Here is a 25789-nt window from a genome sequence, read left to right as displayed (position 1 = left end):
GAATCTACCATGAATATATTTCCTGTTTATCAAACCGATGTAGACCTAAATCTAATTTCTTCACTGGATGTTGCCACTGAAATTGATAACCTCAATCCTAAAAAGACACCTGGTATAGATGACATTTCACCTGAATTATTGAAATAACTGCCACGAAAAGCAATCATCGTGTTGACATATATATTCAATGCCTGTTTAAGGCTGAAGCATGTACCGCAATGTTTTAAGGTGGTACAAATAATTGTGCTCAAAAAAACGTGACAAGCCTGCAGAACAAGTCGAATCTTACAGGCCTATTTCACTACTATCTGCAATATCAAAGCTATTTCAGAAACTAATATTTAAACGTGTTAGATATTTGGTAACAATACCAGATTTCCAGTATGGTTTTCGAAATCACCATTCAACAATCGATCAAGTGCACAGAGTAACTGCGGCTCTTGAAAGAGCGTTTGAGGAAAAGAAATACTGCTCTGCAGTATTCCTGGATGTCTCACAAGCTTTTGATCGAGTTTGGCATTTGGGATTAATCTGTAAGATGAGCAAATTGTTACCGCGTAACTATTGTCAATTGCTGGGGTCATATTTATTCGGAAGAAAATTTAGAGTACCGCACGAAATGGCGTTCTCGACATTTAAAAATATCTCGGCTGGAGTTCCACGAGGTAGCGTCTTAGGACCTCTCCTGTATCTGCTCTACACTGCTGACATTCCAACAACAAAAGAAACACTTCTTGGAACCTTTTCTGATGACACAATTATTATGGCAAAAGATATATCTCTGCCTAGTGTAATAGAAAAAGTGATAGTGCCAGTCAAAATCTACAAATGAACGAAAGATTGGAAAATTCAACTTAATAACTCCAAATATGCCCACGTTAATTTTGCATTAAGGCGAAATAATAAAAACTTAATTATATCACTCAATGGATGCCCGATTCCTCAAGCAGAATCAGCTAAATACCTTAGAATCCATCTTGACGGTAGATCAAATTGAAAGCATCACGTTAGACAAAAAGCAAAACACATTAGAACCAAAATGAAACAACTATACTGGTTAGTCGGAAGATACTCTCAACTTGATCTAAAATCAAAGAGGTTGATCTATAATACAATTATAAAGCTAATTTCGCGCGCACTCGTCTTGCTTGTTAATTAATCCAAGTACATAGGAGAAGCAGTAATAAATTAATTGTAAATTAAGATTGTACTAAGCGTATCTAATAAAGATACGCTTAGTACAGATAGAAAGATTATAAAAAAATATCACATTTATAATAACCAGGACCGTATTATTGTGTTATGTATATAACAGTCTTTCAGTCAGTCATAAGCGCCTCTCTCTTGATGAAACTGATGTACGTGGTTGTTTTCCTGTCTGTAGCACTTACAGTTGTAATAAAATCATTTGTAAGTGTCAACTGTATCTTCCTCCGTCAATTTACCTTTAATACTCTTCTGAATTTCACTATTTTAATCGACTTCAAAAAAGGAGGATGTTCTACGTTCAGCTATATATTTTAAATCTATATTTGCCAATTTCTACGTCAATTATAACCAATTTTTTTTATTCAGAAGAGTGCACTTCCGAGGTGGTCTTATTGGAATCAAATCATGATCTGTTGAGAAATGGGGGGGAAATCGAGGGAAACGCCCAAATTTCAGGGACACCTACAATGTTTTCACATATTTTTTATCTAAAATAATTAGATATTTGTTTATAATGTTAATGTTGAGTTGATGTGACAAAAAATCGCCAGTAATTTAGTGTAAAAACCAATCAATTTGCTTTTTAAACAGTAATCTTATGATATGAGACGTCGTAGAAACATTGCAGGCAACTGTTTCCATGGTGTAGCGATTAAAACGTTATGATCACACGCGGAGGTCGCAGCTTCAATATTTTACGAGAGCAGCAACTTTTTCTTGTTCTAGTTTTAATGGAGAATTTGTTAGATCACCTAGACCAGGTAGCGGACCTGAAGCATTCCTTATTTATAATCATCGTTTCTTTATTGCTATTTTTCCTCATATGGGCTGTATTTTTAATTGGGCTATCCATTATAACACTTAACAAAATAACTGCATAAATTTTTCAGTGAAAATCATAGCACTAGAAAGAGAAAAATTAAATATTTTTAACAAAAAAAATTGAACCGACTTGATGTGACAAAAAATCGCCAGTAATTTAGTGTAAAAACCAATCAATTTGCTTTTTAAACACTAATCTTATGATATGGGACGTCGTAGAAACATTGCAGGCAACTGTTTCCATGGTGTAGCGATTAAAACGTTATGATCACACGCGGAGGTCGCAGCTTCAATATTTTACGAGAGCAGCATCTTTTTCTTGTTCTAGTTTTAATGGAGAATTTGTCAGATCACCTAGACCAGGTAGCGGACCTGAAGCGTTCCGTATTTATAATCATTGTTTCTTTATTGCTATTTTTCCTCATATGGGAAACTTCAAAACATAACCGACTTCAAAAAATAAATAAGGAACTCGCTAAAAATTAAAAAATAATAAAACTTAGATATTTAACATTAAATAAAAAACGTTTTACACTAAAACATGTACATAATACTTATTAGTACAAAAAACTTATTTAATCTATCTTTTTTTATGGATGGAAAAAAACTATTATAGCCGATGTGTGGGACTCCTCTGCAAACCTCCGCCAATCCTTTAATACAGTTTAATATTTTCATCTATATTTGCACAGTTTACAAACTCGAAACCTATCTTCTCTTCGAACCCTGGCACCCTGGAACCGCCATGAGCATTACTTCGGATGTCCCTTATCTTGTTTGTTGTCTCCACCTCCCTCGCGGCTACACAATCGTCAGATCAGTTGTCCGTCTGCATTTGTCGTCACGTTTAGTGCGCATGATGCCTCTGAGTATCCTCATCACACTCTCTCTTTGCTCTTCACCTCCCTGTAGAAGTTTTGCTGTGTTTGACTCTTCTACCAGACAATAGCATTCTACGTTTGCTATTTAAGCTATCTGCTACATGCATTTTATATTCTACTATATACACACAATTTAGCTTAATACCTACTTAAACCTATGTATCTATTCACAGTATTATTTTAACTACTATCAACTGAAAAATTTGAAGTCAGTGCCTACTGTAAATATTTCTTCAAATCGTTTGGAATCATTTGGATATTTTAGGAAAGATTTTTTGACAATCAAAAGGCTTAGACAAAGAGAGTTAAATCTAAACGAAAAAGTCAATCAAAAAAATATTACCTATTATTACCATAAAAACAACAAAAAGTCTTATACTATTTATCACTCACAATTTAATTATTTTTGCATAATAAATTAATGATCTTGAAAACTGGAGTTCGAAAATGCTGCTATATTAATGTACAATATATCATTATTCACAAGCAAACTACCAAAGAAACATAAAACCACATATATTACATATAAATGTATGTAAGCATATTCGGCATATTTTTTCAAGGTCGTGGCTAGGACTACAGAGCCAGAATGTTATAAATCATTCGAATGAAACTAGTAAAACCGAAAATAGTAACTAAAAGTACTCAACTGAAACAGTCGATAGAAATAGTAGTAAAATAAGTCGGACCGAAAATAGCGAATGAAACAGTCGATAGTAAAAAGTAGTCAATTACAAACAGTCGATAGTCGTTTTCAGTCGATAGTTCCCAACGCTAGCAAAAACTAATCCGAAATCAAACAACGCTAGAAAAGTCGACAGGACGGTCCACCTACTGTTGCGATAGTCGCGGGTTCGAATCCTACTGGGGCATAGGAAATTTATGTTTTAGATTGTTTAATATTTGTGATTATCCTAAGCAAGAGTATAAAATACGACAAGGGAAATGATTCCAGCCGCGTCAGCCAAAATATTTTAAAAAATTAAAAAACAAACGAAGAATTTAGGGGTTACTCTAGCCTGTTACCATTTTATGAATAGCTCAATGGCTCAGTTAACGTCATGTAACAATATGCAATGAGGTTATATGATAATAACGTTCTGTTATAAGTTATATAATCGCAATATGTGATCATTTAAATCAATAATTTTGAAATAGTTATAATTCAATTTTTAAAAACAAATTCAAGCCAAAACGTTAAAATTTGTACTTATTAATTAATTTTATATTAATTTAAATTTTAAAAAAAATTATTTAATTTCCTAATTCTCGGGTTGAACAAAAATAGATTGAACTAAATTAACTAATCCTATTTAATTTTCAAAAATGTCTACATTTTCGTTTAAACTTAGAAACTATGGCAAATAAAATCCTTAATTTTTAAATTATTATCAAATTGTATGATACTCATTAATCATTTATTTCTTCTCGATTTCTTCTACAATTCATCATTTTCTGGAGCTTATAATACTATATAACTATATAATGAGGTAAACTTTCCCAAAATGTTACTCTGAATTCGTTTTTGCCAATTAATTAATTTTTAATCTCCCTATCTGTTAAAACGCAACGAAAATTATATTTTAAAAGATACAAGAATTTTGAATTTACAGGCATACATAAAACATAAAAGGCCTTTTGTGTTTACCGTTTGTTTTATTTCTGATATAAAATGAATAGGACCTTATGAATCTAACTTATATTTCAATATGACACTATACAACCTAATGCGAAAACATTTAAGTAATATGGCGTTTCGATAAAAAGTATGCTTAGAAGATTACGCTCACAATATCAGTTCACTAAAACCACACTCACTAAAAACAATATCAATCAATTTATTCAAGAATAATCAGGAAGTGAATCGAGAGGAGATAAATTAAAAGGATTATGTCATAGAGAGCACTTAAGGATATATCTTCATTTGGTAGGTGGAGATACTGAATTATCAAAATTAATGAGATAAAAATGACAAAGATTTATTGCTTTTTACAAGAAGGTTATTGGAAAAATTGTTAATTACGTATCTCAAATGAAACTGTAATAATGAGTGCATTGACTGTTGCTTGATATCCATATAAATTATGAGACGTATAGGATATAAAACAAAACTTTTAATTTACTTGAGAACTATTTTAACCGAAAAAAGTGGCGATTTACTGAATCACCTTCACAAACGATACTGCCGATCCTATCCTATTTTAACAAAAAGGAAACTCTTATAACATAGGTAACACCATTCTTCCTATATTTATTTCACACACATATTTCTTGGAATATATAACGACGAATAATCCACGGTAAAGTGACTAGAAAATAACTGCAGAGTAGTAAATTAACTTTGATATAATTAAAATAGCAATGGCAATATTTACTTAAATATATAAAAAATTAAATAGATTACAAGATATTCGTTGAACTATATATAAATAAATGTATATGTTGTATTATAGATGTTAGTCTATATACAGATGAACAAAATTATATGGATACGTAATATATAGACAATATTTATTTATTAATAAGTTAGTCAGCATTTCTTCTAGTTAAAATAATATGGTAAAGAGATACATAGGTTTAGGTAGATATTAAACTAAATTGTGTGTAATATATATAGTAGAATATAAAATACGTGTAGTAGATAGGTTAAATAAGTTTTTTGTTTATTTTTATTTGTTGAAGCTGGTTGAATTTTTTGTTAAATATATTATATCTTTCTCTTTTTAGTGTTAGGATAATTAACTCAATACATTACAGAGTTATTTTATTAAGTACTACAATGGATAGCCCAAGTAAAAGTACAGGCCTTATGAGGAAAAATAGGAATAAAGAATCAATGCTTAAAAATAAGGAACGTTTCAGGCCCCGGGGTCTGCTACCTATTCTAAGTGATTTGACAAATGTTCCAACCAAACTGGAACAAAAAAGTTTACTGCCCTGTTGGGAATCGAACTATCTACCTCCGCATTTAAGCTTCTTATATAATAGGGTTAGTGCGTAAACAACAAACTGAATGGCTATATACAGCCGAATATAGACTCTCGTCCTTTTTTGAAGTCAGTTAAAAATTGGTATAATAAATGGACAAATACGATAAATCGACATATCGGCCATATATTTATATTCGAATAACGGTTAACAAAGTATCCAGATATATAATCCCAGATGTTGAACACGGGCGGGGTGCCAGCAGTGACAACTAGAACATGAAAGCGAATAGCTGGCAACCCCGAGACGTTTATCTGGGATGTTATGGAAGGGTAATTCGATCATTCGGTAACCGACTATCCTTTGGTTTAGACGTGCCCCCATCGACTATCCAAGCCTCGTCACCAGGTAACACCGCTGCTATCCGTTTTATCTATTTTGTATTTTCTTCATTTTTTATATTGCCATTAAATAACGGTCATATAATGTAAACACCACTGTTTAATTTCGTCTTACCTCTATCCACCGAAACCCTAAAATATATTTCTTAAACATCATAAATAAAACATTTAATTATCTGTAATAAACCTTTTAAATTGGTACTTAATGTTAAATGTTTAGTATATATTGTTACTTAATTGTAAGGGTTTATGAAATGTTGATATCTTTCGCGGTGGCCGACACCCCTAGTCTGTGTAGTTGCTAAACTAATTTTGTCCCATTGTACCTACGCTAAAATCTACTATCCAACTGTTCTATAATCTATCTAATTTCCATAACTGTTCGATTATGCTGTGGTCTGGTAAATGTGCTGGCCAGGGATGATGTTTGATGATATTCTAATTCTGCGCAAATCGAGACAGAAACTTTTTAGTTGTGTGTATGGTGCATAATTATCTTGGAATATGGCAAGATTCGACAAGAATATGCTAGTCATAGTAAAAATACCATTGAAATGGTGATTTAAGATTCTGACTTGATCATGTTGAGATATTCAACCACGATATTCTTGCCTAAATCATAACGGAACCTGCCACATGCTTGATTGTTGGAAGCAAGCAATCCAGATTGCAGGCTTCTCTTGGGGTTCTCCGTACATAAACTCGGCCGTTTGTAGGAAATTATGTAAGCGATGATTCATCAGACCATATCGCATTGTCCCAATTATGAAATGTTATGAAATGGTTTTGTGATCGTTGTACTACTTTTTCGCAGCTTATCATATACATAGTCTATCCAAAGTTTTTTTGTACATCGTCATCAAGATGTTTAATAGATTGTTTTATGTATAGTATTTTTTAAAATATATTATAATAATATGAAGGAAGACTTACTATTCCAATTTATGTATTTAGTGAGACATGGATATTTCATAATGAGACCAATATACCCAACGGACACTCATGGTAAGATGATAAAAAAATAGAGTTATGGCAGCATAAGTTGATGGAAAAAGGTGAATGTGGGAATAACATTTCATTTTGTTTCATTAGTCATAACATTGATTAATAATTCATTGCAGACATATTGTACCTCGTGCTGGAAACAGGAATGGTTAATAACACCTTCGGTTGGAAGGAATTGTGAACAAAACTTGATTGAAAATTAACAATTTACTGATTAATTTGAACGAAACTTTCTGAATATGATATGATTCAATGCTGCCAATTTCTAAAACAAAGATAAGTAAAGTGTAAAAGATTTATGTGCACATATATTGTGTAATTGTTCAGAATATACATGAGCATTTGGTTAAAATGTGTCAGGAGAGAAAGAATAGTAACGGTTTGATAGATATGACAAATTTATTAAGGACAATGCAGTGATTAAATCTAGTTTTATTAAAAACATATACACATGTAGATACAAGTAGTAACAAAACATACTAAGAAGAAATACAATGATAAAAAAAATGTTTTTACAAAGAAACACTGTACCGAAGGACAAAGAACTATATAATATGCTCCTTAATGAAAGTAAAATATATTACTTGGATTTACAATTATAAAGTAGGTGGATTGGGTCACAAGGGGATACAGCTACAAACGCGCCTACAACTCTAACTCATGAGTGGTATGGAAAGGAGTTCTATGTAAATACAATCAAATACAACCCTAACCTACAAACTATTATAACTATATACTAAATTGTAGTTTTAAGTGATTTGATAATGTATATGTATTAGGTTTACTATAATGTTAAAATAAATTATATTTGATATCAATATTTTTGTTTAATTATTTTATTTAGATTAGAATTTTGCTTTATATCAAAACCAAACTGAACTAAAATTCAGACTTGATACGGCAACATGGCGACGTTTTGTCGTCAAAAATTTAGATGACGTATGTACAAAATAACTCTGGATAGACTATAAAAACAATATAACTCAAGTGAGTGTTGAGTGCAGCTGTTACTTTGGTTGGATTTCGTTCACCATTCCTCTTCGACGACGATGTTTTACCATTTTATACGTATGCTGATATTACCATGGACACTGTCGCTCGAAAAATATAACCTACAAGATTTAGCATGTACACTGAGCAATATAGATACTGTTGCCAACATATAATACTACATATACGGTAGCAAGTTGTCCCATATTAACAGGTCAATTGAAAAGTCCACGGCCTGATACATAGATAGCGCCACTAGAATTAAATCAATATGTTTTTAGTTGGCGCTAACTCTCAAAAGATTCGTGTTTAAATTTGGCAGCTGCAGGATCACTAGTTTGTGAATTATAGCATTTTGAGTGAACCAACTTTTGTTATTGTGAAAAAAATGCATAAAAAGGAATTTCGCGTGTTGATAAAATATTGCTTTTTGAAAAAATATATTTGAAGCAAAGACTTAGCTTGATGCCGAGTTTCCGGACACTGCCCCAGGAAAATCAACCATCAAGAATTGGTATGCTAAGTTTAGACATGGTGAACTGAGCACCGAAGACGGTGAACGCCATGGACGCCCAAAAGAGGTTGTTACCGACGAAAACATTTAATCAAAATCCACAAAATGATTTTGAATGAGCGTAAATTGAAATTGAATGAAATAGCAGACACTCTAAAGATATCAACTGAACGTGTTCATCATATCATTCACGAATATTTGGGTATGAGAAAGCTCTGTGCAAAGTGGGTGCCGCGCAAGCTCACTTTTGACCAAAAACAACCACGAGTTGATGATTCAGATCAGTGTTTGAAGATGACCAACTGTAATATACCCAAGTTTTTGTGTCGATATATGACAATGAATGAAACATGGCTCCATCATTTCAATCCGTAATCCAATCAACAATCATTCGAGTGAACTGCACATGATGAACATGAAACTGCACATGAAACTCATTCCAAAGCGTGGGAAAACGCAACAGTCGGCTGGCAAGGTGGCATCTGTATATTGGGATGCTCATGGAATAATTTTGCATTGGCTACCTGCAAAAAGGAAGGACCATCAACAGCGACGATTATATAGCGCTATTGGACAGTTTAAAATACGAAATCGCCGAAAACGGCAGCGTTTGAAGAAAAAGAAAGACAATACACCGTGTCACAAGTTAGGGAAAACGATTGCAAAAATCCATGAATTGGGGTTCGAATTGCTTCATCATCCCCCGTATTCTCCAGATCTGGCACCCAGCTACTATTTCCCGTTCACAGATCTCAAAAGAATGGTGGTTGGGAAGAAATTTTCGTAGAATCAAGAGGTGATCGCCGAAACTGAGGCCTATTTTGAAGCAAAGGACAAATCGTACTACAAAAATGGCATCGAAAAGTGCAGGGTCATTATAATCAGTGTATCACCCTTGAAGGGAATTATGTTGAATAAAAAAAAATAATTTTTCCAAAGAATATATGTTTTACTATGGTAGGCCGGGGAATTTTCAATTGACCAGTTACATGGTGTTCATATTAATTGGTCTATCCCCTATAACTAAGTAACACTTATATTTGTGTTAATATGTTCGAAAATGAATTCGTTAACTTTGACATTCAAATACTCTAATTTTAATGCCGGATAATATTTTCGAAACAAGAACGTTCTTAAAAAAAAAACGTCAAAATGAATTTACGTATTTTCACTAAGAACCCGGAAGTTCTCGGCTCATACGTTCTACATCAGACCAAATTAAATAAAAGCAGACAGACATAAAAAACGAAAAAGCTGCCGTATATCAGATCGCGGAACCACCTCATATTCCCTTTTATCTCCGTTTGCGCCCCGAAATTTGCAAATATTCCCCGTATATTTATAGAACTGTCATTTTTCGATGTTTCCCTTTGAAACTACCCGAACAATTCCCAACGCCCGACAAAGCATTTTTTCCTATTAAGCCAAACAAAAGGCGAACGGGCAAAAAAAAAACTCCCCAAACGCAAAAGCTTCACCCTCTCACCCCCCTACCCTCCTCGTTTGCTCGTCTTCCCGGTCGAGGGGGCGAGCACCCCCCACCTCCCGTAATCAAAACAAAAACAAGGTGGTTGAAGGGGAGGGGGGCGTGTGCGGTACGGAAGGACCCGGTGTAAAATCGAAGTTCAGACTCTTCGCCCCCGGGGCGGCACCGATTTGAATGAACCGGAAATTTTTTTTCGACGCAAAATAGAATTTTTTCTCTACGTGTGGGGCCGCGGGCTACGGTTCGATGGTAGGCTGAGCATTTTGGACGGCGGTGGGCTTTACCTGGCGTGTTGGGGTCCCACGCTGCCTGAATCGTAGCTGCTGCTGGCCGTGACGGAGGCGTCGGTGATTTTCCTGGACTCCATTCCCAGGGGGGCCGCACATCCCGTACCTTAAACATGGAAAAGTATATATATATATACAATAGTCTATAAGAAGAGGCCACGAATATAAATATTTAGAAGAAACAACTTTATTTATGTATTCTGATCATTTTTCCATTTTGAAAAAGTATTTGTTGTGCGTCTTTTTCCTCCCGATAGTAAAAGAAAAACTGGCAAAGTTCAAGGGATATTACCTACAATAACACTTACTAATTACAAAGATTAGACGGCTATAAGTGGCTAGTGACGGCAATTTTCACACTATCAAAGTAGCATAAACTGTCCACTCCCTTGACCAATTACTTAAATATTTTTGAAGGTTCTTCAATACTTGAGTAAAGACTGTGAATACTTGTGTTGACGACTGTATGACGGCTCGTCTGATTTGTGTAAAGACTATGTATGTGTAGCTAGACAGATACATCGCATTTTATCCCCCATTACTCCTCCCTTGGGTACCAAAGACGACAGTAAACGGACTCCAACGTGCGTGTTGATCAGCTACAATTCCTCATGCATATTTATTCTAAACCAGCTTAAAAAATTTCGCAGCCACACGTTGTTGCTTACAAAAGTTGTGGTTAGGAAATAATTGTTAGGTATTAAAGAATGAAAATTAAGAGCAAACAATGCGAACATAAGTGTATAAAGTATTAGTAAAATATCATTTAGTTAATTTTTGGCCTAAACTAGATAAAAATTTGCACATATATTACTTATAAGACGAGGAGAGAATAAAAATAGTGGTTCATTACTTCCAAAGAAACGCTGGAATCAACACAAATATAGCAATAGAGTCCTTGAATAATCTCCTAAAAACAGATACAATAAAATGGAATGCTCGGATAACAGGTGGAAAACTATTATATTCATTTATTCAGCCAATCTGGACCTATGGTGTGCAAATATGGGGTTGCTCTAAAACATCAAACCAACTAGTAATCCAACGCGCCCAAAACAAAGTTCTACCAGTTACTGGAGAACACGCAGGAAATCAGACGATTGCACCGAACCAAATTACATTAACTTATATATTGTACAAATTCTATTGTACAACAGAAAAGTAGTTATAAATTAATTTGGAATTACGATTGTATAGCCTATTGAAAACACCAGTGAACCCACGTGATCTGAATTGACGTCGTAATGTCGCCCATCATCTCTGAGTTTTAGTACATTTTGACTTTGATATATAACACAATTTTACAACAGAAATATTATCTAATATAATTTATTTTAATATTACAGTACATCTTACGGATATATTAAAATTACAATTAATTATACAGCCATAATAATTTATAGGTTAGAGTTGTTTTATTATATTTACATTTAACTTTTCTCCACACTAATATAGGTAGAATTCTAGGCGCGTTTTCTGATCTAGTCGTATTACCTGAAGGACTTCAAATCTACCTAATTAACAATTGTGTATCTGTGTAATATATTTAACTTTCATTAGAAAGCATATTTAGTTTTTACGTTTAGTTATTGTTTCCTTCGATGCAATGTTTCCGTGTAAAGTCATTTTGATATTACTGTATTTCTTCTTAGTTTGTTCTGTTACTCTTCTATCCTGTATACGTCTTTCTTGATAAAACTAGATTTAATAACTGCATCGTCCTTAATGCATTTGCCATATTTGTAAATCAGTTGGTATTATTTCTCTCCATTATTTATTTCCTACAGTTAACATATATTATTCATATATTGACCTTTAGTTGTTTCCTCAATCTTGGTAATTGTCGGAATTGAATCATAAACCAACATTCATAAAAGTTTATTTAACCACTCTTACTTTCAGAATCACTACTCAAGTGAATAACTAAGCTGTTCATTTCTAATATATCGAAAACTTGCTCACGATCTCACCATTTATCAATTACTTCTTCAATGTGTCTCCTCGAGATCATCCAAACCGAAGGCGTTATTGTCGACAACGCTTCTTTCCACAAATCCAGACAGTTTTGGTGTGAAAGTCCTTCTCGATCTGAATGTCTATTGTAATAATTCTTTGCAATAACCCATATTAACTCAATTGGATAAAATATGCAGTGGTAGGGAGGAAGAAGTAATACTCTGTGGCCATAACGTTCAGTAATCTTATCTACCATCTATCTTTTCTCAGGCTTATTTCTAAAAAATTAAATTACATAAAATACAATTAAATATTTCATTTATATTTACTAAGTAGCAATTTGAAATAGTTTATTCTTCAACATGGTTTCTGCAAAACTTGTTTTATGTACTTAAAGGCATTCCTTAAAGTTGTTGCTCTTGTAGGGATATCTTTTACTCCACCAGTGTACTATGTTATGGGGAATTGTCCGTAATATTAACTGATGGTTCAAAAAGTTATAAAAGAAATAAATTACCTTTTTTCATCAACTTTTGTCGTCTTTACACTATATTTATTGCCATGATTAACCCAATGTACCATTCTAAAATAGCCATGTCTCGTCTAAATATACAAATTGATATACTAATTCTTCCTTCCTTGATATTGTTATATGCTCTTAATAATTGTATTCTTTTAGAAGCAATTCCTAGAAGTTCCATTAAAGCCTATCGTGGGTTATCTTATCACTACTTACAATCCTATGTTACCCAACAGTGTATGAAGAGATGTTCGCCATCCCTCATGTTGCTGTATATCTTTGAGCATTTTATGGATAATTTCCTGTCTATATTCATACAAATATTTTCGCAAACAGACGCAACCGGTTTTGACTGTGGTTATGTAACGGCTTCGTCATTTTAAATCAGAGTAATAATAAACGACGAATTGATATTTATAAGCATTAAAACGTTTGCCGGCTTATAACCCGTAATGATCATATGTTGAAGAAGTTTGCAGACGTTTGACAAACGCACAACTTTTGCAGGCTCTTTCGGTTGCAGGATCGTAATTGTCAAACACCATACTATCTCTTTTTTACCGTTTAAAACGAATTTACAAGTTTTGACTGGCACATATTGATGATGTGCGTCACTACTAGTTTGAATTCAATGTTTCTCAAATTAAAGACAAATCAATAGGCTGCTACTAAGTCTGAATGGAAGAATATTCAATTTCTCAAGGAGTTTTGCTAACTATATAGTTTCCAGTTACTGATATCTCAAAAAAACTAACTTACACAACTACCATTTTTACCTATGTTAATGTAATATAATGCAAGTAATATAGACGAACAACTTCCAAGATTTTATCCCAGAAAAAATACAAGCGCTAAAGAAAGTGGAACACATAAAATTAAGACTCAATTTACTTGAGTGATACAAACAGAGATCTGTATTATCGGCAGTCGGTGCGGGAGAGCATAGACTTGGATCGACGTTTATATTTCTTCAGGTTGTCACGTTTCGGCATCGATGGCGAACGATAGAGACCGTTTTACTGCAAATTAAAGAACGCCAACGGAGGAAATTGGAAATCTCGTACCGGCAAGACGTAATGGATTTTGACGAGGTGAACAGAAACAACGGCATCGCCGACCCCATTTCGGCTTGATAGGTATGTTGCACTATCGGAAACAAGAAATATATAAGAGAAAATATAACATTTTAGTGTTGGGTATAAACTGAATAGGCGGAAATATATGTAGTAATAATTTATTAAATACATAGAATGTATACATAAAGGTACTAAAATAACAGAAAGAATTAAAATGTAACGAACTTCCAATTATGATTTGTTTATATTAAAATAGCATCCAAAAGTTTAAAAATTTACAGTTTTACTTTTCCTGTCATGTTCAACAGAAGTTTGTTTCTCTGAATATCCCCCAAATATAATCTCTCATCATGCTTTCGGTGTACTGGATATTCGAACACCAAAATCAAGTAAATTCAATTGTTTTAACTACGATAACAATATCCGAAATTGCTCTGTTACAATAACTAACCCTGCTGAAAGTAGTTGATTTTCCAATGCATTAGAGCGGATTGTAGATCAGGATAAGCCGTTTTCTTTCAATGTTTACCTTTAAGTTGATTTATACTGCAAAAATAACACACTGTGTGATGTGTGACACTTGGTTTGCTCTAAATTATGTGCAGAGCAAACTTTATTGATATTTTTTTGACATCTGTACCATTCTAAAATAAGAAGTAACACATAACCTAGTCAATGGTACTGTAGCGACCATTACGACCCTTTAGGCTTTTGGATTGGTACCATGCGGTTCCCGGTTATAAAAGACTACCACAACGACGTCTCGCTCTCTTTTTATTTATCTACGCCTTTGTAACAGTACCAGTTCCACAGCGCTACCGTACTTCCCTTACCTTTACCTAATATCCGGTCAATTCTTCCGTCGACCACATGTATCGTTTAATATTGCAATAAACAAGTATTTCTTCAATCAGTGTTTTAGTTCTCGCGCAAATTCAACCCATAAAAAGAAGAAACGAAACAGTGAGTGTTCGGATAAACAATCGCATCGACAGCCACACATTTAGACAGACCGACCCAACGAACATTCCTACAGTACCATACTCCAGAACTTATCGGCAAGAGTTACGTAACACATATGGAACCCATTTTTTGTCGTAACTTTTAATACGTAGAATGAAGTGAGCTTGATAGGCGATCTTTAAATTTGTACCTTCCTTTTTCCTACTTTAATACTTTCCTTTCTCCTACATTAATAAATTCACCGTAAATGAAGCAAACAGAAAGCCCCCAGCGTCTCGTTTACAATCTCTGGAAGCTATATTAAACTGTTGAAAAATATGTAATATGTGTATATGTAATATATAATATTATATATATATACATGTAATATATATGTAATATATATATATATATATATATATATATATATATATATATATATATATAATATTAAAGGTATATATATATATATACCTTTAATATTTTGAGAACGTCACACAAAATCATCTTTACGTTTTTCTTTTTGATCTATTTCTCGTTCCATGAGTTGAATTTGAATGAATTGATACGCGAAACAGAAAACGGAATGCTTGGATACTGAATATACTGAAAACCGGCACATACGGCAATAGAAGAATAGCAATAGAAATAATAGATGAAACTCTGATTCAAATCGACTACAGAGAGAAAGAATTTAAGAGGGCTCAAGGACCATGCCAGAGAAAACAAAAGAAAATAAGCAGAAACCATTTGCAAAGCATACCACACATTAAGGACAGCAAAAATGCAACATTGAAACAATCCTGTCAACTCTAAAATCCAAACTAGAGCTGTAAGGCCAAGGAGTTCACAAAATTTCCTATCATAACTGTGAAAGCATACGAAGAGAGGAACATCACAATGTTGTCAATATAAATGAATAATATACTTAATAAAAAATTAACCGACTTCAAAAATAAATTAGGAATTCGCTAAAAAGTAAAATAATTGAACTTTTGATAATTTTTAACACAAACGTTTCAAAATAATCATTGTGATAAAATAATATCGTTGTAACAACTAAATAAAAGTAAACATAAACGTTATTTAACCTATCTAGTAAGTGTATTTTATATGTTTATATTCTAGCTTAATATCTACCAAAACCTGTTTATCTATTTACAATATTATTTTACTGACCAGTTTGAAGACGACACTAACAATAAATTAGTTATGTTTTGTTCGTAATTTAATTTTATGTATATGTCATAAAACTATATTATTATTTTTGTATTGTTTGGGCTTAATAAGAAAATCATCCCAATATTATCATTATCATATTAATCCTAATATTATGGACGACAGGACGACGACGACGATAATTGCGAATTCGTAATCGTAAATTTATGTTTGCGATTGTTTTACATTTGTGATTTGTAATTTTGAATTTGTTGTTAACCAGGCGGGGTAACACTGGATGTATTCTGGTATGATCTCCGAGTTGGTCCTTCGCCAGTCGGTAAGCTTTTATTCAGATGGCATTGGAGTTTGAGCGAAGCAGTTTTTCTGTGAGAATGCACTGAAAGGACGACAGTGTGGTCAGCGTAGGTCGCACTCATTGTGTGCTCACTAGTTGGAAGGCCCGCACTCTATTTCAGGTACAAGACCGGTCCCAGAACGCTGGCCGGTAGGATACCCAACATATATCGGGCTAAAGACAATAATCGTCCTTTAACTTGATCATGAGTATCTTTCAATTGAAGCAGGGAGAGAGCTTTTTTTTATTTTGTACGCCAATCCATCATACCAGATTTTGCAAAGTGCTTGACTAATGTCCGAAAAGGCTGCAGAGCAGTATAGTTCATTTTTCAGGCATCTACTACATATTTGTTCGAACCTTTCTATGATCCTCACGCTCCAGCCTTATTTAACCTCTTTATTTCAGATCTGCCAAGAAAAGAGTACATTGACTTCGCGTTTTACGCTGACGGCACTGCTTTCTTCACGGCCTTAGTTTACAGAAGAAGCTCAATTGGCATTCCCAAATCCAGAAAGGTTTGGGGATAGCAAACCTACTATCTTCTAGCAGACTTCCCGTCACCACCAAATATTTATTTTACAAGATGTTAATTCGGTCCATACTCCTCTACGGATTTAATGTCTACTTCAAGTTTACTGTACCTAACCGGGTGAACCCGATTCAAGTTTTCCAAAATAAACTCCTCAGGGGAATCTTAAACGCTCCATGGTTTGTCAGAAATAATCAAATTCGCAGGGAAACACTCTAAAAATCAGGCACTTCATATCTCAATCTTTCCATAAACAAAAATTTAGCTCAAGTTCTTCTGAAAACGCGGTTGATCGCGAGCAGGTCTTATTGGCTGGGAGCTTAGCACCGTGTCACCACTAACCTCCCGCTTTTCCAGGCTGAAATGACCTGATCCGTCGCTGCAGTCATAACTTTTGCCCCCATAGGTCAGAATCCAGTCGTGTGTTAACTCAAGTTCTCGAATCAATAGTTAGTCTCACTATCTATTTTTCCGCCGGGCCCTCTTGCCCAATAACGGCTGCCCGGTTAGCGGGTGCCATATCCACAAATTTAATGTAGTAGTAGTAGTAGCGACCCAGTAAGCCGAGAGCGACTTTAATTCTTCAAGAGTAGCACCGCACATTCAAAGCACACTCCAAAAACAACTCGATGAGATGGTCCAGTCGTTAAATTTCTGGAGTTTGCGGGTCAACCCTCAGAAAACCTAAGCCAACTTCTTCCACAAGAAGCGTTTTGCACCAAGCGCGTCTTAAAATCGAGAACGCCGAATTCCCATAGTCAGAATAAGTTACCTATCTCAGTCTTGTCTCGATCGCAAGTTTAGGTGGAACTCCCAGATTAAAAGGACCCTTCAGAAAAGTCAAGGTATTGTTAATTTGCTGCTCCCGCTTATCAACCAGTCCAGCAGGCTTCCTCTCTCAATAAAATCTCTCCCGTACAAGATGCTGATTCGATCAGTCGTTCTATACGGCTCCAGTGTCTATCTAAAATACGTCTCATCTAACCAGGTGGAACGTCTTCAAGTCTTTCAAAGCAAAATTCTTAGGAGAATAATCAATGCCCCCTGGTTCGTCAGGAATAATCAAATTCATAGAGAAACAGACGTCCCCCAAGTTTTATATTTAACTTCGTCTCTCGGGCAATAGAGGTATTACTGAGCTGGCCAATATTTTAGGCCAATAACTCATTCGGCTCTTCGTGGCCTTATTCTATCACAGCCGACACTACCCCGTCGTGCTCTAACTCCAAATTGTCTCGACCTTCTCCTGCGAGCGATTAACCCATGTACCGCAAGCTTCGTGGTGTAATAACGCGGGCATGTCCTTGCCTGTCCCTTGTGCCTCTTAACGGTGTTACCGGTTACCGGCACCCTCCTTACTAGCAGTAAGAAGTATCAGTTAGTGTCACTGAATCAGCAGATAGGGTGGGGTTTAGTGGGTAGCCCAGAGGCAGTCTCCACAAAACCACTCCAACTCGCTTATTCCTGCGGGTCTCCCCGACCAGGTATCCGTAACAGGATTCCACTTCCCGGCCCCAGGCCAAAAAAAAACCAAGAGGCCGAATGACCCGGTCCAACTTGTCACTCCAGAGCAAGTGTCCGCAACCGGGTATGCGTCACGCATTCCACCGTCGGGTTTTAGGCCAGAACAAAAAAAAATCCATGATCGTCACGGAATCCAAATTGGTAAATAGCAATTATATTGTATAGGTGCTCCTTCATTCTGTTTAGAATGAGTTTTTCCATTATTTTAACAATTAGTGTGAGAAAGCACCATTACAACTTTTTCCATTGTCCTGAGATTGTCCATTGTCCTGAGAAATGCTCGATGAGTCTCATGAATCCCTTATGTGATTTTTCAAGAGAGCTGCGTCGATAAGATCTTAAACTAGTAATATTCCTTCCTCGAGAGTTCTTGTTTCTCTCGTTACCTCTTTAGGAAGCACGGTCTTCAACGGCCTATACATTTAAATCGGTGATATAAGGCATTCTTTGACTTTCGCTGTGTGCCCCTGATCGGACTCCAAGAATGGCTGAAACACAGTACTCAGACACTATCCCATACAAAACTAATTAACAATAATACTTTAAGGGATATACGGTAACTCTAAGAACAGGTAAACCGTAGCGACTCGTAAAAATTAAGCAATAACGGTAAAACAACCAATAAAAACGTCTCCGCAAGTGGATTAAACTTCGGGCTGGTTTTGCGAGGCTCTATCTAAAAAAAAGGAAAAAAATTTACAGATTGAACGTCTTAGGTTCGGAATAAAAACCTAGTTAACCCGGCCGACGTTCCCGGCCGGACTCTACGTCTAGGTCTACAAATTAGAGGCCCATTCCGAATAATACCGAGGCTAAAGGGGCTCGTTTTTATGGCCCCCACGACTACCTTTATTATCGTTAGCCCAACATAAAGCGCTTAAGATAAGACCGTGCTACCGTGCAACTCGCCGTTCTCGACGATCCCATTTTCGTCGCGATCGATTAAGTAGAGCTCTGTATTGCCGATGTTACGTCGGGCTCGCCCCGGCCACTTTCGTATACTCCGAGGCCATTATGGTGGTCGAATGGAACGTTATTATTATTTGTTTTGTGTCGTACAACGCTATTGAAACTGTATATCGAAGAGATACTTGTAGTTGAAATATCTCTTATATGGTTGACTTAAGTAAAATGTTACGATGTCAATGAACTAGATACAAATATCCGAATGTTATACTGGTTAATCATTCGTCCAAAGAATGAGGCTAAGTAGTGTGACGTCTAGAGATATGGATTTGGTTTATTTTAGAATGGATTTAAGACCCTCAGTATCGTCCTGTGAGTGCCATTCAGCAGTAGTCGCTTCATTCCGTAAAATAAAATCGTTTTTAAAGTAAAATAAAAGTGTGTGTTTGTGTTTTAAACATCTCACACATAGTCTATTCGACGTTTTTTGTATATAAGTCATCACGATGTTTAATGTACTGTCTGCCACAATTTATAAATTCAATCAGAAAATATTTTCTTTCTTATTTTATTCTAGTTAAAAAGAGACATTTAAAACAACGTTTTGTATTGGTAAATTCCAAATCTCCGCGGTTTTTATTGAAATTTTTTATTAGCCTGTTGCAACTGCAACAATATTAGCTTACGGCAACTAAAATATCTCAACAAAATAAAACACCATATAGTTTTAAATTCATCAAAAAGAAACCGTCTTTATGCGAAACGGGTGACGAATCAAGATCAGCTTGATGTTAGTTGCGTCAGAGATCAAATATACGAAATGTATAAAAACAATAAGTAATTATTTTCAATCGAAACGGAAGAATCATTATATCAATTTGTACATTCAAATGAGACATGGATTTTTCAGAATGGTACATTGGGTCACGCAAGATGATAATAAATATAGTGTAAAGGCAACAAAAATTGATTGAAATACGTAAACGTTGCAATAACTATCGATTAGATTTTATTAGTCATTACATTTATTAATAATTAATTGCAGACATATAGTTCTTCATGCTGGTAATAGGAATGATTTTATTCCTGGTATAGAATTAGTGTTTTCCTCTAAATCCAAGGGTGACTACCATCGAGACATGAACCATAATTTGTTTTTGCAGTTATTTAAAAATCAGCTTTTAAAGAACTTGTAGGAATCATCAGTTATTGTTACCGATAATTCACCATAACATAGTACAATGGTGGAGAAGATCCCAACAAGTGCATAAATAAAGACTGAAATTAAGTAATAGCTGAAAATACATAAAATAAGTTTTGAAGAAACCATGTTAAGGAATGAACTATTTTAAATTGCTACTCGGTAAATATAAATGAAATCATTCACAGCGTTTTTTTTTGCAATTTACGCTTATTAGAAATAAGTCCGAAAAAAGATATACAATAAATAAGATGGCTGAATAATATGGTCACTTAGTATTATTACCTCCTCTCTATCACTTTATATTCAACAAAATCGAGTTGAAGTGGGGGTGTTGGTGGCTGGGTAGCAAAGAATTATTATAATAGACATGCTGGTCGAGAAGGATATTCTATCAAAGGCTGTTTGGATATGTGGTCCAAACTCATTGGATGAGGTGGCGTTGATTGCAAGTTTTAAAGACGTCTATTTATATATCAAATGTAAACGAATCATAATCACATGAAATTTCTTGTGAAATTTATACCTTTTGAAATCAATTTGGCACCATTTTGAATATGGGTCTCTATATGGTTCATGCTCTTCAATATCGAATTTCAGATCATAATAGTCGTCTTTCTGTCCACAACTGGGCACCGTTTGGCCGATATTATTAAATATTCTTGTATCCACGGACTAGAGATGTTTTCTATATTTGTGTTTATTTCTGGACGTTTCCTAATTCTAATAGCCTGAGTTTTGGGATATTTTATCAGCTTCAATCCACCTATTGTGACATTACAGCTTCTACTGAAATAATTTTGGCTGAATTCCGACTAACTTGCTTCCTGGAACTGCGAAACGATTGCCAATACAATCCCTATTTATTTTAAAGACAGAATCAGCTACAACCCAGGCAAAATGACAGGTTCATCTTTTCGACGTTTTTACCTTTTTTATATATTATAATCAATGATACCACTTTTTAAACCAAATAACATAGAAGGTAGTTATAGTTATTGCAATAGTTTTATGTCAATGACCACTCACACAAATATTTTTGACCGTGAAGAATGTTCACCATAAATTAACATAAAAATAATTGTTAATAATCTAAACTCTAAATTAGTTAATTGTCTAAACTCGAAATGTGGAGACAGAATCTTCTTATATTTTAAGATGGATGATATTTCTTTTAAAACCAAATAACATAGAAATTAGTTATAGTTATTGATAAAGTTTCTTCATCGATGATCGCTCACTCAAATATGTTTGACCATGAAGAAGGCTCACCATAAATTAACATAAAGATAATTTAATAATAATTATATAGTAACTATAAGAGCCCAAAATTGTAAATCCTTCCAAATTAATGCTGAATATATAATTTTATTGGGTTCTAAAAATATTAGAATTGAAAGGAACCATTAACACTTTTCAGCCAGCAGAAAAATCCCAGAACAGTCCCCTATACCAAAAAAAAACGTTTTTTGAGGCTTTTTCCCCTTTTAATTTAAACTGTCTAAACTCGAAATGTGGAGACAGAATCGGCTACAAACCAGACAAAATGACAGGTTTATCTTTTCGACGTTTTTACCTTTTTTATATTTTATGGGTATCACGCGATATGGGATGGGGTTCCGAGGGGCAGAAGCCGACGGGGCGGGAGCGGGGAAAGGATTAGGCCCGTTCGCCAAGTATCGCGTGTTGAATTTTTTTTATATATTTTACGGTCCCCGACCCCCTCTCCCCGCGACCCGCCGGCTTCGTTCCCGCTCCCGTTCTGCTCCAGGCGGCGGTTTTCTTTTTTTTTAGGAATCGGCCAAAAGTGGATTTCGCATCACGCATACACGGCCAAATTTACGATCACACGTCGATCGGGGCTTTTTATTTTCCTTTTTCCGGTCGTTTTCCAAAATGTTTATTGGGTTTTTCTTTCAATCTGCTTACTGTTCTACGTAAATTTTTATTTTTACGGCCGATCCTTCAGGATTCAATTAGAAACGCGATGAGGTTCGTTTCGCTTTATTTATGGTCGAGTTTATTTGTCTGTGTGTGTCTCCGTAAAGTATAGTACTGGTGCGTTGTTTTTCAACTAAGATCCTTCGCTTTTTTCGATTTACTTTTCATTCGTTCCTTATGTTAGGGATGTCGGGGGAGATAAATGAGTAAAATTGCTAATTATGTTTGTAAAAATCTAATAGTTATTTCCCGAAATACCGCTTTTATAATATCTTCATTTCTATAGCTTTATAGACTAAAGTATCACTTAGTCTCTGTGGCATATTGTCGGTCGGTAGTTAAACATGTTTTGTGGCCGCTATCTGGCCTCTGGATTTTTTGGTATATGGAAAAATCTTTATATTTGACCGCTGGCTAGAAGAGAAGGTGATTCGCAAAAGCAGTATAATTTCGGAGCAGGCGTGACATACATGCCACTTCAAATAGTTCGAACTGAGGTGTTCTATTATTATTCAGCCAGGGCGCAAAGTGAATTAGCGACAATAAACAAATAAAAAGGCCCCAACGCAATTTACTACGAGACATCAACGATCGATTGTGAACCAACCACGTCTCTTTCGGACGTAATCTGATTCTAGAAATTTTCATAGTAATGAGGAAAAGTGAGAAGGGAATGATTAATAAAACTACGTTGAAACATTTCTTACGCTGGCGGATATAGACATAAATATTACTCATTAATACAGATGTTGATAATAACGGATTGAAAAAAAAAGTAATTGTTAATTTTTATACTCAAAATTCGGCTCGTAAGACCATGTAAAATGCTCAGGTTCAGAAATTGTACAAAACTTGATGCACTGGTTCGTACGATTAAAGAACACGTTACATTCGACATTAGAGATTCACAAGTCCGACCTCTTATAGTAAGATATCTGTTATCCTTATCGCTATCTTAATTCCTAATCATCAACTTGACCACATATAATTCCGTTGTAAATGAAGGAAACTGTATATTTTAATACTTATATTATTATAATTATTTACAGTTCCTTATCTAATATAACCATCCAAGCGAACCAAGGCAACTTGCAAACAATTACTTCTTAATCACCTTAATAATATGAATATTCGAGAATGTTCTAAGCAGACTCTCTCATGCAAATCTGAATGAATTTCCCTTTATGTGAATATATATATATATATATATATATATATATATATATATATATATATATATATATGAAAAAATGCATTGGCTCGCACTCTCTATTGTTTCCACCTCACCGGAACTTTCGGCTATTGAAATCTTATCTTACACATCAACAGCTTACTATAAACCAAGAGAATAAACATACTAAACTATAACCAATATATTCAGGTCTTCCGCAAGGTTGTATCTCCTATGTAATGCTGATCTACCGACATCAAAAATCACTACAGTTATAACTTATTGCTATTACTTAGACTGCACGGCAATCTTAGTATCTTACGAGGACCTGATAGTGGCATCAAAGAAACTCTAAACACACCTTAGAAAATACAACTGAACAGTTGTCGTGTTAAAACAGATGAAACAAAATAGGACCATGCATAACTTTTATTTTGCCTAGGATAACGTGTCTAGCAGTGAAAATTATTAATTAGCTACTTCCATAGGCGGAGGATATTAGATATCTTAGGTTTCATCTAAGTCGACGTCTAACTGGGAAGAAGCACATACTTGCCGAAAGCAATATGAACTTAAGCTAAACTAAATATATTGGCTTGTCGACGTACATCGAGGTTATCGTTAAAAAAAACAAAATATTGCTCTACAAATCATTATGTAGGTCCATTTGGGCCTACGAAACTAAATTAAGAGGTATTCCTAGCATGTAATAACTATCATTTTTGAAAAAAATAATTATATATTTGACATCGATACTTTTCTTAGCTGATATTTTTTGATATTTTTGCATAAACATGTATGAGATATTTCTTAAGCATTATCAAAAAGCCTTTCAATTATTTTTAACAAAACTTTTAAAATCGTACTTGTCTATTGCAATTATCGCAATTTTTTTAAATATATAATTATATATATTTAATATACATATACATATATACATACATATACATATATTCAATTCAAAATAGCAGTGACACGCGAAACGTCGCAATGTTGCCGCAGCTACTCTGAGTTTAAGTACATTTAGGCTCTGGCATATAACAAAATTTTAATAATATAATTGAACAAATATTCTATTAAATGTAATTTATTTTAACATTATAGTACATCAAATGCATTTATTATCGGAGAACTTAAAACTACAATTAATTATACAGCCACAATAATTTATAGGTTAGAGTTGTTTTATTATATATACATTGTGCTTTTTTCCACACTAGTATCGGTAGGGTTCTAGACGTATTTTTGCATGTAGTGGTATCCTCCGAAGGCCTAAACCACTTAATTAACAATTATGTATTCGAGTAATATATTTTACCCATTATTCATTAGAGAACATATTTGTTTTACGTTTAGTTCTTGCTTCTTTCGATGCAATGTATCCTCTTAAAGTCATTATGATATTACCATATTTCTCTTTAGTTTGTCCTATTACTATCTGTATACATCCTTCTTGATAAAACCACATTTAATCATTGCTTCCTTAAGGCATTTGCCATATCTGCAAAACAGTTAGTGTTTTTTCTCTACTCATACATGTTAACCAAACATTCATGTATAGTCTGAACAATAACACACATGCTCATAAAGCTTTCACACTCTATAGTACACTTCCCTACAATTAAAGTATATTAATTGTATATTGACCTTCAGTGGTTTCCTATTTCATCACCCTGTCTTGATAATCATCAGCATTGAATCATAAACCAACATTCATAAAGCTTTATTCAATCACAGTCACTTTCAGAAATACTAGTCAAGTTAATAACCAAGATTTTTATTTCCAATCTATTAAAAACTTGCTCAAGACTACCATTTATCAATTTCTTCTTCAATGTGTCTGATCGAACTCATACAAACCAAAGGTGTTAAATCCAGACAGTTCTGGTTTGAATATTCTCCTCGACCTGAATATTGTAATAATTCTTTGCAATACCCCATATCAACTCAATTGGATTAAAAATGCAGTAATAGGGAGGGA

General features: G+C 34.4%; 1 protein-coding gene across 2 annotated transcripts in view; it reads right to left on the bottom strand.

Annotated features, from left to right (window-relative positions):
- LOC143203431 (discoidin domain-containing receptor 2) overlaps positions 1-25789 on the bottom strand; it is a 252030-nt gene that overhangs the window by 175846 nt on the left and 50395 nt on the right. For both annotated transcript variants that reach the window (XM_076415559.1, XM_076415561.1), the window contains exon 2: positions 10521-10629. In XM_076415559.1, coding sequence (XP_076271674.1) covers positions 10521-10629 — 109 coding nt within the window. The remainder of the gene's footprint in view (positions 1-10520; positions 10630-25789) is intronic.

Source organism: Rhynchophorus ferrugineus, unplaced genomic scaffold (genome assembly GCF_030347505.1).
Source record: "Rhynchophorus ferrugineus isolate W39M unplaced genomic scaffold, kcgeb_rfMv2 rfM10, whole genome shotgun sequence".
In the NCBI taxonomy this organism is placed as follows: Eukaryota; Metazoa; Arthropoda; class Insecta; order Coleoptera; family Curculionidae; genus Rhynchophorus; species Rhynchophorus ferrugineus.
This window is presented reverse-complemented; position numbering and strand designations above follow the sequence as displayed.